Source organism: Grampus griseus (genome assembly GCF_964374135.1).
Source record: "Grampus griseus genome assembly, chromosome: 2".
NCBI lineage: Eukaryota > Metazoa > Chordata > Mammalia > Artiodactyla > Delphinidae > Grampus > Grampus griseus.
The window spans coordinates 513,942-533,634 of record NC_139018.1 but is presented as its reverse complement, the minus strand read 5'-3'; the positions used below and the strand labels follow the sequence as shown (position 1 = coordinate 533,634).

Here is a 19,693-nt window from a genome sequence, read left to right as displayed (position 1 = left end):
CCACCCCAAGGTCCTCCAGAGCCACAGCCCCGTCCAGCCCCCAGGACAGCGGGCGCCCCGGCGGAGGGCACCCTGCGGGCCGCTGACCAGTCCCCATGCCGCCGCCCAGAGCAGCGGGGGGTGGCGCGGGGTCCTGGCGGGGCCCTGGAGCGGACCCTGGAGTGAGCACTGAGGGGTCAGGAGGAAGGGGGGGCATGTAGACTGGGGCAGGGGGCGCGGGGTTGCTCTGCGCTTTGTCTCTTTTCTGTAAATGAAAACAAGTCTAAAATGAGTTTCCTTGGCAAAGCCCAGCTCTTTTGAGCCCCTCGGAGCCCCTCTCCTGGGCCGTGCCTGACACCAGTTCCCCCGGCCCTCCCGGGACCTTTCAAAGTAACTGTCGAGTTTTCTTCTTAGAACTTTGATTGGATGTATGTGGCATTTACGTTGTTTTCATGAAGAGTTAAATCTTCACACTGCTGGAGAAAATTGCTGTTGTGAAAGCACGGGAAAAGGCTGGCGGGGGGGTGAGAACGGGGGTGCGTGGAGGGGGGCGCGGAGGGCAGACCCTCGGGACAGGCGTGGGGGGGGCGGCGTGGGGACCAGGCCCCGTGCGGGCCGGCTGGGTGCCAGCCAGGCAGGAGAGGCCCAGAGGGGACCAGAGGACGGGCGGAGGCCTCCCGGGAAGCCTCTGTCGTGGGATTAGAAGCCAGGTTTTAGGGAGGCAGGTTGGACTGTGGGGTGTGGGAGTCTCCGAAAAGTCCAGCAAAGGATGAAAGGCAGACGCCGCTGACCCCAGTGGGACATCTCCCCGCATCCCACGTTGTCCTCCAGCAGGGTCCTCCTGGGGGGCCAAGGACCCCACTCCGCCTGCTCCCGAGCCGTAGCCACCCCCAGCCTGTGGGAAGGCCCCCTGCCGTCCTGCCCTCGCTCCCGGGCCGCTGAGCCGGCCTCCGTGGAGACAGGAAACGGGCGAGGGTGCCCTGCGGTCGTCCCAGCTTTCCTCCCACAGGCCCTTTGGGACCCCAGCCCGGGGGGAGATGCAGGCAGGTGCAGGAGACACGTGGGGGGTGTGAGGGGCGAGGCAGCAGGGGTCCAGGCAGAGCACCGGAGGGAAGAGCGCTCTGGAGCCCTGGGTCTCCAGGGTCCGGCCCAAGCCAGGCTCGCAGAGCTGAGGTTGTGCGGAGCAAAGCACAACCCCAGGAGGTGCACGTTCTCGGGGGCCCCTGGGAGGGGCTGCACCTGGTGTGGATCCAGGAGGGGGCATTGCTGCGACTCCACAGGCCCGCTGGGGGCAGCCTCCGTGGCTCAGAGACTCAGACAAAGCCCTGAAGACGCAAGGCCCAGGTGCTCCTGGAGGCCGGGACCGTGGCTGCCGCGGGACGCTCTCGCGTGGTCCTTCTAGACTCTGTCCAGTTGCTTCTGTGGTCCTGACGCGGTGTCAGATCATCTCCATCGTGTTGAAGGCCCCTCGTCGTTCCAAGCTCAGCGGACAGTCTCCAGGACCATTTCTACGAGGCACTTTTCGGTCTGGGAATCCCATCTTGCAAAACTCTGGGCACCCTTGAACACTGCAGATGTTTACGGGTCTGACACAGCCGTGCTGACAAGCTGACAAGTCGTGCTTCTAAAAACCCAGTCTCCACATGCCGAAGACGGACGCGTCATCTTCAGGCCCTCACGCTCACTTGTTTTGATACTTGATCTCAGCTTTCCTGGAAGAATTCTGCATGCCCTTTCTATTCCTTCGTGGACTGGAGTGAGGATGGTTTTCATCAGCGTGCACTCTGCAGTTTTGTGATGAACCTGTAAAGCAGCGGAGTTGATAGCACTTTTAACTTACGCTCAGTGATGTGAAAAATTCCGAAGGCTTTTTCTTGGGAAAAATTCCTGGTCTAATGGAATTTAATAACTAAAGGGAAATACTTTTCATAAAGATAATTTTGTTTAATGTTATAAATGCTGCTGTGCTAAACTCTACAAAGATTAGAATTGTGATAAAATCCTTGCATTATTATTAAAATTTTTGTAAACTTGTTAGTTAAGAAGAAACACGTTCTCGGTATGAGGTTACCACCCCGCGGGCCTCACGGTGTCCTTGCTGCTGCTCGTTCTGTCCACGTTCGTTGGACGCTTTGCAAGCCCGGGTGCGGGAGCCGCCGGGTGGAGGTCAGTCCTGGCCGCTGCCGCCCATCCTGGTGCCGAGGCCGACGCTGAGCCCCGCCGCGCTGCCCTGCCCCTTGGAGGCGGGTCCAGGCCTCAGGGCCGCGCCTCTCGGGTGCTGCCCAGGTTTCTGCTCGTGGCGGGTGACGGAGGTCCGCAGTCGTTGTCCTTGATCACACCCCCTCTGGTGCCCGAAAGGAAGGGGCAGCTCCCGAGGCCAAGGCAGAGCTGGCCTTTCTGGTGGCCGGGGTCCACCTGGTGTCCTCAGGCGGCTCGGGATAGGACAGGAGTTGGGGGTGCAGACTCGGTTTAGGTCCGGTGTGCGTCCCCTCCGTCAGCCAGCGTTGCCGCTGCCCTCCAGGGCCCTCCCTGGGGCATGGGCTCCGCATGACGAGCCCGTCCCTGGTCACACCTGAGGCCCCGTCTGGGGGACACCCCTGCGGGGAGCCGCAGGCCCGCGGGGGCACGCGTGCCTTAGACCCTGCCTTGCTGTTGCAGACGGCCAACGGGAACGTGGAGGCCAAGGTGGTGTGCTTCTACCGAAGGCGGGACATCTCCAGCACGCTCATCGCCCTGGCCGACAAGCACGCCAGTGAGTTTCCCAGCCCCCCCCTCCAGCCCGCCTGTAGCTGCACCTCAGCCCGCGGGCGGGTGTAGACTGAAGTCCTTGCATGTCCCTGGGGCCTCCTTCCTTCTCTGAGAAGCGACCCTGGCCGTGCTTGTCCTAGGGTGTGGCTGCGCTCATCTACCTGAGGAGTTTAATTGGGGGACTTTGCAGATCCTTGGTTGGACCACTCCTTGGATGGCGCAGGGAGTGCTGGGCCCTGGGCTCCAGGCCTGTGGCGGGGAGGGGCAGGGCCGCTGGCGCTCTTGTCCAGGCCAGGCCTCTGCGCCACGCGGGGTGGCCGCAGGCTGTGCAGCCGACCCTGAGGGAGCAGCCGGTTCTTTGCCGGCCTTGTCTGGCCTCATGGGAGGATGGGATCCCACCTTTGGGTTTTGGCCTCTGTCAGCAGCGTCCCTGTGGCACGCCAGTGGTGGACCCTGAGGCTGTGCCCAGAGGGGACAGAGATGGGATACAGTGCCTCTCAGCCTCCCACCCTAAAGCCTGTGCCCACCACCCCAGCACTCTGGCCTCCCGGTGCCGAGGAAAAGAGGAAGAGAGCCGGGGTCTTGGGGGTGCACAGCTGCGTGGCCCAGTGGAGTGGTCTGTGCAGTCGCTGGCCCTGCAGGTGTCAGCACGCAGGCTCGCGTTCATGCTGTCAGGACGCTGACGGGGGCCTTGGGGGTGGCCCTGGCGGTAGGTGACCTGGGGGTGTCGATGACAGAGGATCTCCTCCCCGTGTCTGCTGCTCAGCCCAGAGCGACTGCAGCCCCTGCCCCTCGGCACACGGCGCGCTGTGTCCACGGGCCCAGGCTCTCCTGCTCTCAGGCCCCCGGGGGGAGCTTGGCCAGGTGTTAGGCCCTGAGACCCGTGGGAGGAGGGGGTCCTGCAGAAGTGTTGGAGCTGGCAGGGTGGGCAGAGGCCCTGCGGTGCCGGCGGGGCTTCTGCGTGCAGGGAAAGCTCCTTGCCGGGGACTTAGAGCCATGCTGCAGGGAACACGTGTCACGCGCACGGGGTGTGCTGCTCTGAGGAGGCCACCCGCTCCCACCAGCTCACCGCCTCTCAGTGCGGGGCCTCGGCTGTTTTCTCAGGAGCCTGTACTGCCTGCTCCGTCTCGCAGTGGTTTGTGCAGAAACCACGTTTCTCGGGGTTGACTCTCCTGGCGTGCGCATCTGTGAGCTCACTGCAGCTGGGGCGAGGCTGGTCCACCTCGCTGCCCAGGGCCTCGCCCAGCGTCAGGGCATGGGTGTAGGGACACTCTGCGGGCCCTTCTGGCAGGAGGGGTAGAGACCCAGGGGAGCCCACTGCACGGTCAGATTAGCTACTCGAGTTTCTTCTGGGCCCGGGGGCCTGAGGGACAAGCTTCCGCCCTGCCCCTACCAGGACGTCCAGCCCCTGGTGCAGCACAGATGCCCTGGGGCCACACAGGCCTCCCCGGAACGGTAGAGCCCTTGCTGGGGTCTCCAGGCCACATTCTGCTCCGCCACGGCCCTGTCTCGAGGTGTGTGGCCCCCTCCCACAGAGCTGTCCTGAGACCAAGGCCTTGCCCGAGGGGACAGTGGGCACAGGTGACAGGTCCTCCCTGCAACCCCCCAGAACCAGCTGCAGGGGCTCAGGAGAGCCAGTAGGGTGTGTGAGCTGAGCTGGCGTAGGGTGGGAGCCCAGAGCCTGCCTGGGCCTTGTGGGGAAGGCCCCCCAGCTCTGAGCCCAGGGCCCGGGCACCCTGGATCCCAGAGGGAGGGGCTTTTGTGCCAGGGGCCATGTGCCCTGGGTTCCTAGAGGCCAAGCGCCACAGCCCACGCTCGTTTGAGGGTCCGCTGGGGACAGGGTCTGGGGGCTGTGGGGAGGCTCTCTCCTGGTCTCCCGGGGGCTGGAGGTTGGCCTGGCCCAAACCCTGGCCACCCCTGAGGCCTTAAGCGTGGCCCTGGGGTGTGCGTTGCTGGGTCCCTCCTCACCGTTGCTGATGGCAGGGAGCCCTGGTGGGCTGGGGGTCTCAGAGCCACTGTGAGCTAGTTTCAGGACAGGGAGGGGTGGTGCCTGCAGACCCGGAATGGATGCCCAAGGGCCTGTCGCGGGCAGGGGCCAGGGTGGCTGCCCCCGGCCCGGTCCCTAGCCATGCTGCGGGGCCAGCGGGGCCGTCACCGGACGGGCGTGAGCAGGATAAGGTGTGGGGGGGGGTGGGCCGGCTTCCGGGTGCTTGTGACGTCCCCGGGAGTGGGCAGGGAGGTGCCGAGGCCAGGCTCCCATCGCCCACGGCCCGGGCAGACTGGCCCTGCCCCTCTTCCCCCAGCGCCCCCGCCCCTAGCCTTGACCTCCGTCTGAGCTGCTGCAACCAGGGTTTTTTTGGGGGGGCGGGGGGCGTGTCCCCTGCCCAGGGGCACCAGGACTCCTTGCAGCCACCACAGGAGGGCAGCAGAGGGCCAGGGGCCTTGTGGTGGCCCAGAGCCTGGGGGGGCTGGGCTCCACGCCCCTACCTTTGGGTCTTGGGGCAGAGGATGGGTTTCGCCATGCGTCTGGCTTCCCCCACCCCACTGTGCACGACCCCGGACCGCCAGTGTGTGTTTGGGGGCACTCCAGCCCCAGGGCTGCATGTGCTGTGGTCCACATCGTGGAGACCTTCCACAGCCCCACCGCATGCCAGTTTCGAGTTTCAGGCTTTCCCTGTGCCCATCGATGGCCCAGCCCTGGAGGTGTGGCCGAGGCCCCCCGATCACCATCCGCAGGCAGGAAGCACGCGTTGCTGACCGGCCTTGGGACACGTCCCCCGCCCCCGCCCCCCCACGCTGTGGCTCGGCCGTGTCCCCCGCCCCGTCCTTGCTTCTCCCGACTTCGTAGGGGCAGATGTGTTCTGTGTGCAGGTAGCAGGGCCTCGCTGCCCAGGCTTGTCTGGGGCTCTGCTTGGAGAGTCTTGGGCAGCGTGGGCGTGGGGTTGGCAGGAGCTGAGGTCAGCTAGTAGGGATGTCCAGAGGCTCAGGTGTTCTCTGTCTTTGGCTGGGTGGTCCGCGGCCCCCTTGTCCACCCTGCTTCCTGGCCTCACAGCCCTCAGTCCAGGCCGGGCAGGGAGTGAGTAGCGCGGCACGCTGTCGCTGACCCGCCATCTGGGTGCTGTCTGTCTGTTACACAGCCCTGTCGGTCTGCTATAAAACCGGATCGGGGGCCGACAACGGCGAGGAAGGTAAGAGCCGCCCCTGCGGGAGGGTCCTGAGGTCTGTGCGCCGGGCTGCCCGTGTGCCCGCGCCTGTGTGCCCTGCTGTGAGGCAGGCCTGAGGGGTTCCTGGTGCAGGGAGGGCTGCGGGGCATGGTGGGTCCTGCCCCCCTGTCCTGGACGTGCAGCAGCTGCTGTCTCGCTTTCCCTTCTTTCTCTGACGTGCTGCTTCCCGGGCCAGCACAGGACACTGTCCTCCTTCCTGCTCAGATGCCCGGGGATTCTGGGGTGCGCTGCGGGGACCTACACTGCCACCTGCCCCGGGTCCAGCGTGGGGAGGGACCTGTGCAGCCAGCGTGTGGGCCTTTGTCCAGCCGCCTGAGCGTGTGTCTCTGGGACCAGCTCACAGGAGCTCTGTGTCCTTCAGGTGAAACAGAGGAGGAAATGGAGAACCCAGAAATGGCAGACCTGCCCGAGAAGCTCAAGCACCAGCTGAGGCATCGAGAGCTCTTCCTCTCCAGACAGCTGGAGTCACTGCCCGCCACCCACATCAGGTACCCGGGGGCCGGGGGCGGGCCCGAGGGAGTCCCGCCACCCACGTCAGGTGCCCGGGGGCCGGGGGCGGGCCGAGGGAGTCCCGCCACCCACGTCAGGTGCCTGGGGGCCGGGGGCGGGCCCGAGGGAGTCCCGCCACCCACGTCAGGTGCCCGGGGGCCGGGGGCGGGCCGAGGGAGTCCCGCCACCCACGTCAGGTGCCCGGGGGCCGGGGGCGGCCCGAGGGAGTCCCGCCACCCACATCAGGTACCCGGGGGCCGGGGGCGGGCCCGAGGGAGTCCCGCCACCCACGTCAGGTGCCCGGGGGCCGGGGGCGGGCCGAGGGAGTCCCGCCACCCACGTCAGGTGCCCGGGGGCCGGGGGCGGGCCCGAGGGAGTCCCGCCACCCACGTCAGGTGCCCGGGGGCCGGGGGCGGGCCGAGGGAGTCTGCCCAGCTCCCCTGACGCGCGCCCTTATCTTGCAGAGGGAAGTGCAGCGTCACTTTGCTCAACGAGACTGAGTCCCTCAAGTCCTACCTGGAACGGGAGGTGAGGCCCGGCCGTGGGCTGGGGCTGGGGGGGGGCAGAGGCGGATCCTGGCTCCGCTGGTCTGGTCTGGGTGGGCGTTGCTGCTCCCACCTCACGCTGGGCTCAGGCCCTTCCCCGCCCGTGGCGCCCTGAGGCCAGGCGCCGTCACGGCCCTTCCCGGTGTCCCGTGCAGTCCCCACTCCTCGCACCTCCAGAGTGAGGGCCCAAAGTGGGCGTGACGGCTCCCGGGGGTCTGCTCTCCCCACCACCCCCCGCCCCCCAGGAGGGGCACGACTCGTCCTGGAGGGGACGATGGGACCCGTGCTGGCCGCCGTGGTCGCCGTCAGGCTTCCCCAGCGGGCGTGTGGCCCTGCTGCAGTCCAGGCCACCGTCTCCAGTCTTCGCTGGGTTGACCCACGACTGTGTTGGCCAGGCAGCCAGAGGATTTCTGAGCTTAGGAAACCGAAACCGTAGTGCTGCCAGGGTCTGGGGCCAGGGCACCGACCTCCTCATCCCAGACCAGGGTGGGAGGGGAGCCACGGCGGCCGGTGCCTGGGCCTTGCTGTGACCCCCGAGCTGCTCGCCCTGAGCCCGCGGTGACACCCAGGGCGGGTGCGTGCTGCCCGCCCAGCGCCCCTCCCCCGAGGCGGAACTACCGAAAACGTCCCCAGAGGGTGCACGCGTGAGTCCTGGGAGCAGCGAGAAGCGTGTTTGGGGACGATGGCAGGCCAGCGGGATCAGGAGCGGCGCGGGCACGGGTGTTACCTAGTGGGACAGGTCGCAGTGTAAGGGAGCTCCTGGGGCCAGGCGAGGAGTGGTTGTGGGTCCGGAGTCCCCTCCCTGCGTGTCCCCACGCACTGCGGGCTCCCCTGGGACCTGCGTGCGGCCACCCCGCAGCTCCTAGCAGGAGTGTCATCGTCTGTGGGCGACGCTTGTTCTCAGCCACAGTTCCCTCTCCCCGAGGCAGGGCCCGGCTCTTCCTGGGGGCCCAGAGGGGCAAGGTGGACGGGGGGTCGGACCGTGGACCATGGCGACAGCAGTCCAGCGAGGGAGGGCAAGCCCGGTGCCGTGGCCTCACCGAGGCCTGACTCCATCAGGCGTTGGAGCACCACCAGGAGGACACTGCCTGGAGTCGGCGCTGAAGAGCCCCCAGGGCAGCCCGGGCTCCAGGGAGCCGCCGCGTGCCTGCCCACGGGACAGAGCAGGGGCCGTGGCCCCCAGGCGTGCGTCCACTGGGGGCTGTTGTCTGCAGTTTAGAAAGACCCCTGAGTGACAGCCACACAGAGGTGGTGACGCGGAGGGACGGCCGTGAGCAAAACGGCGGCTGTGAACCACTTGGTGTCCGGCAGTGGCGAGCGCGTGGGCCCCGTTCGGGGACCTGTGTGTGTCCTGGGCGCACGCCTCGTGGTTTCTGCTGCTCTCGCTCACCTGTCTAGGGGTGGGTGGCTCTTAGCCTGAGACGGCAGGCAGCCCACTGGGACGGCCTCCCCTCCCGGTCTGGGCGGCCCCGGGCAAGAATCGACTGACTGCGCCCAGGCCCGCCATCCTGCTCGGGCCTCAGGGAGTCGGTCCTCGGCTGCGGGTGCAGCCGCAGCCTGCACGGACCCGCACCCAGAGGAGCCCTTGGCGCCGACGCAGGAGCTGGCCGCCGCCGGGGAGCAGAGGCCGCGAGAAGCAACCACAAGGGACTAAGAAAGGTGGCACGGGGACACGGGGCCAGGTAGCAGTCCTGGCACGGGGTGCCGTGACCCTCGGTGTACACGGGGAGACCCCCGGGGAAGCCCAGGGTCGGCAGGCTGGTTTCTGCAGAGCAGCCCAAGCCAGCTAAACGCAGCTTCTGAGAAGCAGCTTCGGCACGTGGAGTGCCAGGCAGCGAAGGGCCAGGAGGGCCGGACTGTGCCAGTTCCAGCCGGAACAGCCTGGGCGCAGGCGTGTGGGGTGAAGACAGGCTCCGAGGCTGAGGGCCGCAGGCTGCTGCTCCGCTGACAGCTCTGGGCACCGAGTCCAGAACATTCTGTAACGTAACCCCCTTTGTGTACATCTCCTGTGACAACTGCACGAAAACGGCACTATCTTCTCAAAGGACGTGCCCAGAATCTGTCAGCTTCGTTCCCAGATGCCTTCGGATTTTTGTTGCTGTGAAATGCTCTCATAAACTCAGTTTTCACACTGTTGCTGTGCTGGGCACGTGGCAGTGTGGGGGACTGGCGCCACCGCTGCCTCCCCTGCGCTCTCAAGCCTGCTGACCCGTCAGCTCTCTGTGTCTCCCCGACGGTCGCCCCTCCCGTCTGCTGGCCTCCCACGAGCGTGGCCGAGGGTGCTGTGTATTGACGCCGCCCCGTGTGCTGTTTTCCAGGACTTCTTTTTCTACTCTCTCGTCTATGACCCCCAGCAGAAGACCCTCCTGGCTGACAAGGGGGAGATCCGTGTCGGGAACCGGTACCAGGCGGACATCACCGACCTGCTGAAAGAAGGTAGGGTGGGCCGGGGGGCTGGCGGGGAGGGCGGGGGCCTCTGGGTGTTGGGATGGGGCGGCAAGCCCCAGGACCCCCAGCAGGAGGGGTCGTCGGACCCTCTCTGGCACCTGCAGATTTTGTTTCCTTTCGTCAGTTGTTTTCATAACCTTTTCGAAGCCCTTTTTCTCTCCCAAAAACTCGTTTGAATGGATCTGCCTGTTTCACTGACTTCTGGCGGGCGGTGCCGTCCGCGAGGCTGAAGTGCACGGGGACGCGGTGGCAGCTCCCCTGCCCTTCAGTCCTCAGCAGCCCGGGGGTCGTGGGCGGGCTTGACTCCCAGCTTCTCAGCCCGTTCTGTCCCCGACCAAGCTGCCCAGGCAGGAACGTGGACCCGCGGTGACCAGCAAGGCCGGTGCTGTCTGGCTTGGGGCGCCGTTTGGCGGGCTTCCTTCTGGGGCCATGTGGTTGAGCCCGGGTCACTTGGGTGGTGGCCACATTCAGGCAGCTCAGGTTGACCGGGAGCGCGGCAGGGTCCGGGCCTCGTGGTACCCGCCACCTCCCCTCCCCCGCTTCCTTCCTGCGCGGCCGCGTAGTTGCTGTGCGGCAGGCCCGACGGCTGACCTGCGCACTTGCTTGCCCGGGATGGCGCTCTCTTCGGAGCCTGTGCTCCTGCGGAGTGGTCCCCTGTGTGCAGGGTCATCCCCGCGTGGCGCCCAGGTGTCCCTCAGGAGCGCGGTGTCCTCCTGGCGAGCATCCCCAGCACCTGTGGGGCTGCGGGTTGGGCTTGGCTCCCCTGTGGTCTGTGCCTCGGTTTCCCCTGTGCTGTAGAAATGCCAGACGTCCCTTCTTTCCGTGGCTGCTGCTCCTTTCGGGGACGCAACTCCTGATCCCCAGAAGCTGCTCCGCTTGACCTAAACATCCGCTCTCGGCCTGTGTGCGTGTTTCCTGCTGCACACACGCGCACGAGCGCACACGCGCGCCACACCTCCCACGCGTGTGCATCTTACACACACTTGCCTCCCCCGTTGGTTGGTCTTGGTCTCTGTCTTTGTCTTATGGGGGTTCCTGCCGCCGGTCGGATGTGAGAAGGAGGGCTAACGGGAAGCACCTGGTGGGGGCGGTTCCCTTTGTTCGCGGGTGTCCGGCTCCGCCCCAGGTGGGGTGAGGCTGCCCTTCCCACCAGCCCTGGCGCTCTGCCCTGTGGTCCTGCCCTGGGGCCACTCGCGTCACTTGGGGCCCCCGCACTTGCGCAGAGTCAGATGCGCTGGCCCAGCTGGTCTCCTGGTGCAGCCCGTCCTCCTGCTGGGGGGGTGCGCCTGGCACCCGGGCCCCGCTCCAGGGATGGGCATCCTCCAGTGGCCCCGTGGGGCCTCCTGGTCTACACCATCCCAGCCAGCCTGGCTGAGGATAAAGGGCCACATCCAGTGGGAAACAGCGGCGGCCACAGGAGAACACTGAGTGGCTGGAACGTCCGAGGACTTTGCTTTCTGGCCAGCCCTGGGTGCTTGGCGGGAGGACGCGTCTCTGGTCTCAGGGTGCCCCGGGGAAGCCCTGCCTGCAGCCCCAGGGCCAGGGGCGGCATCCCTACAGCCCTTCCTCCTCCCGACCCCTGGGCTGCTGGGGCGAGGTGGGGTCGGCCTAGGCCTCAGTTCCCTGTTCTCCTCCTGGAGCCTGGACCCTTCCCAGCGGGTGAAGCTGTGCCCCTGCCTTGGGCGCGTGAGGCGTCTGCAGGTGCACCAGCGGGCGTGGGCGCCAGCTGGGGCCACAGCTAGCTGTGCCCGTGGCTCTGGGCTCAGTTGCCCGGCAGTCGCTGGGGGCTGGTCGCGGCCTGCAGACCTTGGATCCAGGAGTGGGGGCCCTGCCTTCCTTGGTACCCACTGTCCCTGGGGAGGGCTCTCCGTGCCGAGTCACCACCAGGAAGGAGCCTACCCACGACACCGGGAAAATCCCACCTGTGTTCGTCCTACAGATGCAGCCCCCAGGACCCCGACCCCTCAGATCTCTTCGTTCCCACCCCCGGGTCGGTCTGCAGTGCAGGGCTTCTCTCCTGTGAGCCTCTGGCCTGGCGCCGTCCCCTGGGGCCTAGCAGGGCCTGACCTTCCCCGGGGCGAGGGAGCACGTATTTCCTTGGTGACTTCCAGCCGTGCCCGGCCCTGCATGACCGCGCTCGCACAGGGCTCCCGCGGGCTTGCTGAGTGCCGTGAGGGGTCCTGCCCTGGGTCTGGAAGTTGGTCGCCACAGAGAGCGACAGAGGCTGAGAGGGTCTGCAGACGTGCAGGCGGAGCGCCTGAGCTGAGCGGGGTTGTGACCTCGGGGCGGGCGTTCTCTGGACCCTCGTGCTGGCCTCGTCTGCCCCTTGCAGCCTGGAGCACGTGGCAGGTGGCGCTTGGCATGGGCAGCTGCCCAGGAGAGAAACCCTCCTGGCTGGGCCCTGAGCCCCATGCCCACCGCATACAGGGTGAGGAGTGGGGCTCCCGCCTGCAGAGGGAAGAGGCCCCAAGACGGAGGCTTTTGACGCCGAGGGCGCCCTTGGGTGGCAGGCGTGGGTCCGCACTGAGTTGACATCAGTGTCCTCGTTGTGGCAGGGCTGCCGCTGGGGGCTGGGCGCAGCCGCACCCCACCCCGCAGAGCCTCAGAGGAAAGAGTTGATTGGTCAGGTCCGAGCCGCTGCGCCCCTCTGTCCAGCTGGCTGTGCTCCCTGGGCCCTCCCGACGGCACCTCTTCAAGCTCCTCCACGGGGGCCGCGGGCTGCCAGCCCCAGGCGCCCACTGTTTCCAGAGGTGAAGGCCATCGTGTGTTGAGCGCGCCCTGGAGCACTGGGCCCGACCGTCCCGTGCGTGCACGTGCCTGTTCGCGTGTGTGTGCGCACGCGCGCCGTCGCCTCATCCCTGGGCTCACTCGCCCTCCCAGCCCGCTCCCCGCCTCAGCGGCCTGGTACCTCGTCCAACCCTGGGCTCCAAGCGGAGCTGCGGGGGTCTTCTCACGGCCTCGGTGTTCTCACCGCGCAGTGTTTCGTCCTCCTAGGCGAGGAGGACGGCCGAGACCAGGCCAAGCTGGAGACCAAGGTGTGGGAGGTTCACAACCCGCTGGTGGACAAGCAGATCGACCAGTTCCTGGTGGTGGCCCGGTGAGTGCTGGGCTGGGGCAGCCACGTCCTGCCTGACCCCCGGGCGCAAGCCGGCACGGGGCCTGAGCCACTGCCCCGCCCCTGCGGTGGGCGTTGGGTGCCTGTCCTACAGGGCGTCCCCCAGTGAAGGGCCTGGGAGGTTAGAGGGTCCGGGGCCCTGCTCTGTTGAGACCCCCTCGTGGCTCCTAGGGAGGCCTGCAGGGAGGGGCCTGGCCCTTCCCTGAAGGTGGAGCCGGCTCTGGGGGGCTGCTGGGTCCCTGGGTCCAGGAGGCAGCCCGACCTGTGGACCTCAGGGGCCGCCTGCCAGCCGAGGCCACGTAAGCCGGCCGCAGATGGGGGCTCTTTCCCCGGACGGTAGGGCTTGCTCGTCCGGCTCCGGGACTGGGCACATGTGGCCTGGAGGCGCAGGGCCTCCTGGGCACAAAGGGGCAGCCCTCCGAGGAGCAGCTTCTGCCCAGGCCGGCCCCCCAGGGGTCCCTGGGCTGGGACAGCAGGAGGGGAGCTCCTGCGAGCACACGGGGGCCACACGCCCAGAAGGCGCCTGGGCCGGGTGCCGTCGGAAACAGTGTAGGAATGGGGTCCTGAGCCTCAGGACCTGAAGGCTCTCTTTTGTAAGAAGAGGTCTGCAAGGTCTCAGAAACGACGTCCCCGCGCTCCAGACCACAGTGTTCCTTCCCGAGACAGCCGAGTCTGGACGCCTCTGCGTGTCTGGCTTGGTCCGGCCGCTCCTCCTGCTTGTCCGCTCCAGTGGTCAGCGTCTCTCCTCCTCCCCAGCTCCGTGGGCACCTTTGCACGCGCCCTGGACTGCAGCAGCTCTGTCCGACAGCCCAGCCTTCACATGAGCGCCGCGGCCGCCTCTCGGGACATCACCCTGGTAAGTGAGAAGGCCATCGGGCAGCCGCGGCCCTGTGCGTCTGCTCAGATCAGCAGCCGCTGCCCGGGCAGCACAGCCCTCCCTGGGGGGCACAGCCCTCCCTGGGGGGCACAGTGCAGGGCTCTCACTGCCCCTGTGTGGTGACCCTGTCTCATGCTGGTGAGAGGCTGCCGGCCGGCACGTGGTCAGGCCGTACTGGGCCCTTGCTGGTCTGCGGGCCGCACGTCCTCAGCCCGCCCTTCTCTTTCCACACTTGCCACCTCAGAGGCAGCGGCATCTCCCAGAGGACGGCTCGTGCCCTAGGCCGGCCCCTCCTGCCCAGGGCACTTTGGCCCTGGGGTCAGTCACCCACTGTCTGCCGGCTGAGCCCCCCCCTCCTGGAGTCCCGCCCCTGCCGAAGTGGGCCTGGGAGCACACCTGCTCCCCTCTTCTGCTCCGAGCAGCTTGGCCTGTCCCTGTGCTCTCCCCAGAGGCCCCCGGCCGCCCCCCCGAGACTGTCCGTATCCCCTCCCAGGTGGCAGGGAGGGCCAGCCCCTGGGTCCTGTGGCCTCCCACACGGCCCGGGTGTGCCTCCTGCCTGGGGCCGGGCGGGGTGGGGTCGCCCCAGCTCTGGGGCCCAGGCGACCCCGCCTCTCCTGCTGCAGTTCCACGCCATGGACACGCTGCACAGGAGTGTGTACGACGTCGCCAAGGCCATCTCGGCCCTGGTGCCGCAGGGCGGGCCCGTCCTCTGCAGGGACGAGATGGAAGAGTGGTCGGCCTCGGAGGCCAGCCTGTTCGAGGAGGCCCTGGAGAAGTACGGGAAGGATTTCACTGACATTCAGCAAGACTTCGTGAGTACCGGGGCGCAGGTTCAGGGCCCTGCTGTGCCCGCCGGGCCGCCGTTTTTCCGTCCCCTTGTCTGTTAGTGGCTCCGGAGGAAACGCCCAAGGCCGCCTGCTGGGGCCTGGGCTGAGCCACCAAGGCGAGGTCCACGCTGGTGTCGCCGGGGTCCTCGCCGGGCCTTGTTTGACTTGGTTCGTTTGGCTGTGTTGGTTGTTCTTAAGTGGCCGAGCGTCTCCGTGTACGTCCTTGCTTTGTGTCCCTTGCAAGTGTCCACCAGTGAGCCCGTGGGGATTCCAGCACCGGCAGGGCCTGTGCCCTCAGGGGCCCCTCCTGCCCTTACAGCCCCTGAAATACACTTGAACTCACCTGAAAGGTGGCCAACTGGTGGTCACTCAGAAGAGCGCGCCTGTGCAGAGAGGGCGGCAGGGGCGGCCGGGCCGGCCTGACCGCGAGCGCCTAGGAGGGGCCGGGATGCAGCGGCCTCGCCAACATCTGACTCTGAGCAGCACCTCTGCAGTAACGGACGAGGCTGATGCCACAGCACCCACGTCAGAAGGCAGGCGGCAGGCACTACTGAGGGTGGAGAAGCATGTCGGTCCCCAGAGGCCATCAGAGGGACCCGCGCAGCCCCTGGTGCCGTGGACACAGGCCGAGCCCAGACAGCCGGCCCGCTGTGCGAGGCAGACGCACGGAACGTACTGAACACCTAAGCAGGGCAGCAAGGCCTCCTCACACGGAAACAAGCGCAGCGAGGAGGCGGGCGGGACATAAAGCACTCAGCTCGCCACGCCTCCCGCACGTCCCGGCCCCGGTGCGCACAGAGTCTGAATTGTCGACACGCCCGGGAGGACGTCGTGGGAGAATCCGCGCCGCGGGACTCGCCTGAGACTGGCCCGGAGGTGGCGTGGAAACGCAGGGGGCGAGATGGCAGCGGCAAGACTCTGACGGCCACGCTGGACTCACAGGCAGCCTGTGAAGCCCAGAGGTGGCGCCCGCACAGCGGGGGAGCTGGGACCCGGGAGCAGAGTGACCGCGAGGACGTACAGGGGAAGCGTTGCAGCCCACGGTCGTGGGTGGGGCTGGTGTCTGGGCGTCCAGCGCCTTGCGCGACGGGAGGGGGCACCCACCGCCGACCGAGCAGGGCAGCGGTGCCGAAACCGGGGAGGAAGCTCTTGCGTTGAATGGAGTGTGCCTGAGAGGGAGAGAGAGAGGGCAAGGCCTGAGAGGGGCCCTGACGCGGGCTGGGGGGAGGCTTGCCCCCTCCTGGGTGGGGTTAGCGGCCCCGCCATGCCCCCGCCCGCCCCCTGACGTGCCCCTCTCCCCCCAGCTCCCCTGGAAGTCGCTCACCAGCATCATCGAGTACTACTACATGTGGAAGACCACCGACAGATACGTGCAGCAGGTGAGGGCCCGGCCTGGGCGGGGGCCGAGGGGTCCTGTGGGAACTTTAGGGTGAGGGGGCAGCGTGGGGACTGGGGGATCCCCTCTCCAGACCCACCTGCTGGCCGCCCTGACCCTTTGTTCTGTGTTTGAAGAAACGCTTGAAAGCAGCGGAAGCGGAGAGCAAGTTAAAGCAAGTTTATATCCCCAACTAGTAAGTACGCCCCTCACGGCGCCGTCCCGCGTCCCACGTGGCCCCGTGGTGCCGTCCTGGCTGAGTCCTAGAGAGAGTCGGGGGCCTGTCATCGAAGCCCGTGGTGGCCCGGGGGCAGAGGTGGGGACAGCACAGGGCATCAGGACGGGACCCCACCCGGCCTGGGGTTCAACTCTGAGCTGAGCTAAGCGCAGGCAGATGGAGCTGGGGTGTCGACAAGGTGGGAGCTGCTTCTAGAACTCGAGGGGAGAAAGATCACACACCCTCAGGCAGGGGTCAGCGTCTGCCCTGTGGCCAGGCAGGTCTGGACTGGGGCTGCCGGGCCCCAGAGCCGCGCGCCCAGGGCTTGGTGGTCCCGTGACGTCTTCCCTCTCTCCTTTCCTTACCTAAGTAACAAGCCAAACCCGAACCAGATCAGCGTCAATAACGTGAAGGCAGGCGTGGTGAACGGTGCCGGGGCGCCAGGCCAGAGCCCTGGGGCCGGCCGGGCCTGCGAGAGCTGTTACAGTAAGTGCCCCGCCCGGCATCTGGGTGCCCCTAGCCCACGGCCCTGGGCGCCCCTGCACTGCCCTGGGGCCCAGCCTGGGGGCGGTGGCCACGCCCTGCCGGGGAAGCCCTCTCGGGGAGTACCGGGTGCCCGGGCCCACAGGGTGGGTGGTGGGCGCGGGCGGGCGACAGCTGTGTAATGCTCTCTGCCGTCACTGGTTCTGCTTAAGAATCCGTCTATTTCCAACTTTGTTGTCCGTAGCCACCCAGTCTTACCAGTGGTATTCTTGGGGTCCCCCTAACATGCAGTGTCGCCTCTGCGCATCTTGTTGGACATATTGGAAGAAATATGGTGGCTTGAAAATGCCAACCCGGTTAGATGGAGAGAGGCCAGGACCCAACCGCAGTAACATGGTAAGTCGGTCCCCCCCACCCTGCCCCAGCGCACGCCCCGCGGTCCGGCCTGCGGTCATGGCGCTGTGTTGGGGCGGCTCGCCCCCTTCCGCAGAGCCCCCACGGCATCCCAGCCCGGAGCAGCGGGAGCCCCAAGTTTGCCATGAAGACGAGACAGGCCTTCTACCTGCACACCACCAAGCTCACGCGGATCGCCCGGCGCCTGTGCCGTGAGATCCTGCGCCCGTGGCATGCTGCCCGGCACCCCTACATGCCCATCAACAGTGCGGCCATCAAGGCTGAGTGTGAGTGTCCCTGCGGGAGGGGCGCTGGCGGGGCTGGTGGGGACGGGGTGTGCAGCCCCTGCGGGAGCTCTTACCCGGGCCTCGCACCCCACAGGCACGGCAAGGCTGCCCGGAGCCTCTCAGAGCCCGCTGGTGCTGAAGCAGGCCGCGCGGAAGCCCCTGGAGGCCGTCCTGCGGCACCTTGGTGAGCCTGCTCTCCTCCAGCGCAGCCCTGGCCCCCCCAGGGGGTCCCAGCCTCTCCCCACCCTGCTCCCCTCGCCCCTGCAGTCCCCAGGGATCTGGGTCGGGGGCACTGGCTCTTGTGATGCCTCTGAGCCTGGATCTCCCGCGGGGGCTTCTCCGCGCCCCACGCCCCAGGGCAGGGTCACGGCTGGGTGGGAGACGTGCACTCCTAGGCAGCAGCCTGCAGGGAGGGGCCTCGTGGCCTGGGGACCCTGAGCCCTTCGGCTGGCTTTGCCGCCCCGCCCCGCCCGGCTTGTTCCTGGGCCCTTGGCTCGGCTGGGCTCGGCTGGCCTTGGCTGGGCTTGGACGAGGGCGGGGCTTCCCCTTCGTGAGGGACATTCCAGAGCCGGGAGCTCCCGGCAGCACTTGCTGTGGAGTCTCGGTCCCGGGGCTGGCCTCACCCCGACCCGACCCATGGGAGGAGGTGGTCTCTGTTCCCTGCGAGCCCCCCAGGGCTGTGGGACCTTGGCAGGTGTGAGCCCGTGCCTTCCAGGCTGGCGCTCGTGGGCTCGTCCTCGGCCAGCCAGCTGGGCCGTTAAAACTCATCGTCTGTCTAGTGGCCAGCCCTGTGCCGTCAGCTCCGGTGGCCGCTGAGTGGACCTGCTTGTTTATGGGTATCTGGAGCCTGTAAGCTGCCGGTGGTCCCCGGTGTTGCGGCCCTTTGGCCAGGGCTGAGGAGCCAAGGAGCCCGGCCCCAGCAGCTGTCCCCGCTCGCAGGATGCCCGGGGGTGCTGGCCTGCGGTGCCCTCCCGGGCCCTGGTCGCCATGGGCCTGGGCTCTGGCGGCCCACAGTCGGGCGGCAGGGCTGCTGCCGAGGGCCCGCAGTGCGCCCACCTGCCCGCGTTGCCTCTGCAGAGACCCACCCCCGCCCCCCGAAGCCCGACCCCGTGAAGAGCGTGTCCGGCGTGCTCGGCGGCCTGACCCCGGCCAAGTCGGCCCCCGTCATCAACAACGGCTCCCCTACCATCCTGGGCAAGAGGAGCTACGAGCAGCACAACGGGGTGGACGGTGAGTCCGGCGGGGCCTTGGGCTTGGCCAGCACGGCCTGTGGCCCCGGGGCACCCGACCCTGGCCCCCGCCGCGCCCGCACCCGCTGACCGTGTGTTCTCTCCTCTCTCCTGCCGCCGGGCGCTGCCAGGCAACGTGAAGAAGCGCCTCTTGATGCCCAGTAGGGGTAAGGCCCGGCCCTCCGCGCGTGCCTGTGTGTGCTGTGCTCACGCGTGCGCGGCGGACGGCTCAGGGCACGTCCAAGGGCAGTCCACGCGGGCTGGGCCGCACCCTGCTGCCCCGGCTCCTCCCGATTCACCTGTCGCTCGGCAAAGACCGGAGCGCTGCCCCTCGGGCCCCCAGCTCGCCCAACGCTGCCTCCTGCCCCGGGGCCTCCGGCTCGCGGGCCACCCCTCCTTCCGGGCCCAGCGCCGGTCAGTGGACTGTCCTCGCTCCGGCGGCCCTGGTGCCCCCGCCGCCCGCCTGTACTGTCTGCTGTCGTGCTGCGACTGTCCGCGTGCTGCGACTGTCCGCATTCCGCCAGCCTCAGCTTGCGTGGCCGCCTGCGCTGTGCTTGCAACCCTGCCTGCGCCCCTGCCCCAGTGGGGGGCTTTGGGACCCTGGTCTCCTCGGGGGGCAGGTGGGACAGAACTGTGGTGTGGCCGGCATGGCTGGGTGGGGGTCGGCGAGGCCCGGGTGGACGCTCAGGTCAGGGCCCCGCATGGAGGCGCGCCCAGGGCTGAGGGTCCCAGAGCTGAGGCAGCAGTAGTGCCCTCTCCTGAGCGGGATGGGATGCTCGTGGGGTGTGCGCTAGGGCAGCCCTCTGTGGGACCCTCCTGCCGTCGGCGCCTCTGGAATGTGGCTCCTCTCACCTGCCCAGGGCCCGGCTTCTGCCCCCTCAGCTGGCGGTGGGGTGTTCGTGGGCTGGGGCTGCTCTAGGAGGGTGTAGCCACTGTGGCAGTGTGGGATGTGTCAGACCTGGGTGTCCCAGGGCCCCCCGGGGATTTGCCTGCGGCCGGACCCGTGTGTGTGTGGGGGGGGGGGAGGTGAACAGGGAAGCAGCTGAAGGGAAGAACGTGGCAAGTGCACTCGGAGCCCCTCCTGCCAGCCTCTCGTGACGGCAAGGTCAGGTCGGGTGTGGGTACCCCAGCTCCATGGGGCAGCAAGCATGGATACGTCCAGAGCCCTCCCCAAGCTCAGGACTGGAGGGCTACTGGCCCCAGGGGTCTGGCCGAGGCTTGGCTGTCCTGGGATCTGTGGGAGGTGGGCCGGACGTGGGGACCCGGGAGGTAGCAGCGGCCAGCGGCCACTGGCCCAGCCCTGTCCCCTGTACGCTCCCTCTCTCCGCTGTGTCTGAGAGCCCCAGCAGGCACACCCTGAGGGTCAGCCGGGGGTACTGGTGCCGGGTCCTGCCATCTCACCCCATCTGGACACAGGCTCTCGCCTGCACCAGGCCCCGCCCCCCCTGCCCTGGCTG

General features: G+C 67.8%; 1 protein-coding gene across 2 annotated transcripts in view; it reads left to right on the top strand.

Moving 5' to 3' along the window:
* Positions 1 to 19,693, top strand: part of MTA1 (metastasis associated 1) — a 37,995-nt gene that overhangs the window by 15,652 nt on the left and 2,650 nt on the right. The window contains exons 3-18 of one of the 2 annotated variants that reach the window (XM_082649262.1): positions 2,638 to 2,731; positions 5,865 to 5,915; positions 6,313 to 6,439; positions 6,905 to 6,968; positions 9,304 to 9,421; positions 12,428 to 12,530; positions 13,305 to 13,404; positions 14,049 to 14,237; positions 15,557 to 15,631; positions 15,765 to 15,823; positions 16,215 to 16,330; positions 16,572 to 16,723; positions 16,818 to 17,007; positions 17,102 to 17,191; positions 18,085 to 18,237; positions 18,368 to 18,403. In XM_082649262.1, coding sequence (XP_082505388.1) covers positions 2,638 to 2,731; positions 5,865 to 5,915; positions 6,313 to 6,439; positions 6,905 to 6,968; positions 9,304 to 9,421; positions 12,428 to 12,530; positions 13,305 to 13,404; positions 14,049 to 14,237; positions 15,557 to 15,631; positions 15,765 to 15,823; positions 16,215 to 16,330; positions 16,572 to 16,723; positions 16,818 to 17,007; positions 17,102 to 17,191; positions 18,085 to 18,237; positions 18,368 to 18,403 — 1,717 coding nt within the window. Of the gene's footprint in view, positions 1 to 2,637; positions 2,732 to 5,864; positions 5,916 to 6,312; positions 6,440 to 6,904; positions 6,969 to 9,303; positions 9,422 to 12,427; positions 12,531 to 13,304; positions 13,405 to 14,048; positions 14,238 to 15,556; positions 15,632 to 15,764; positions 15,824 to 16,214; positions 16,331 to 16,571; positions 16,724 to 16,817; positions 17,008 to 17,101; positions 17,192 to 18,084; positions 18,238 to 18,367; positions 18,404 to 19,693 lie in introns of those variants that run through there. The other variant, XM_082649263.1, reaches the window with a different exon arrangement.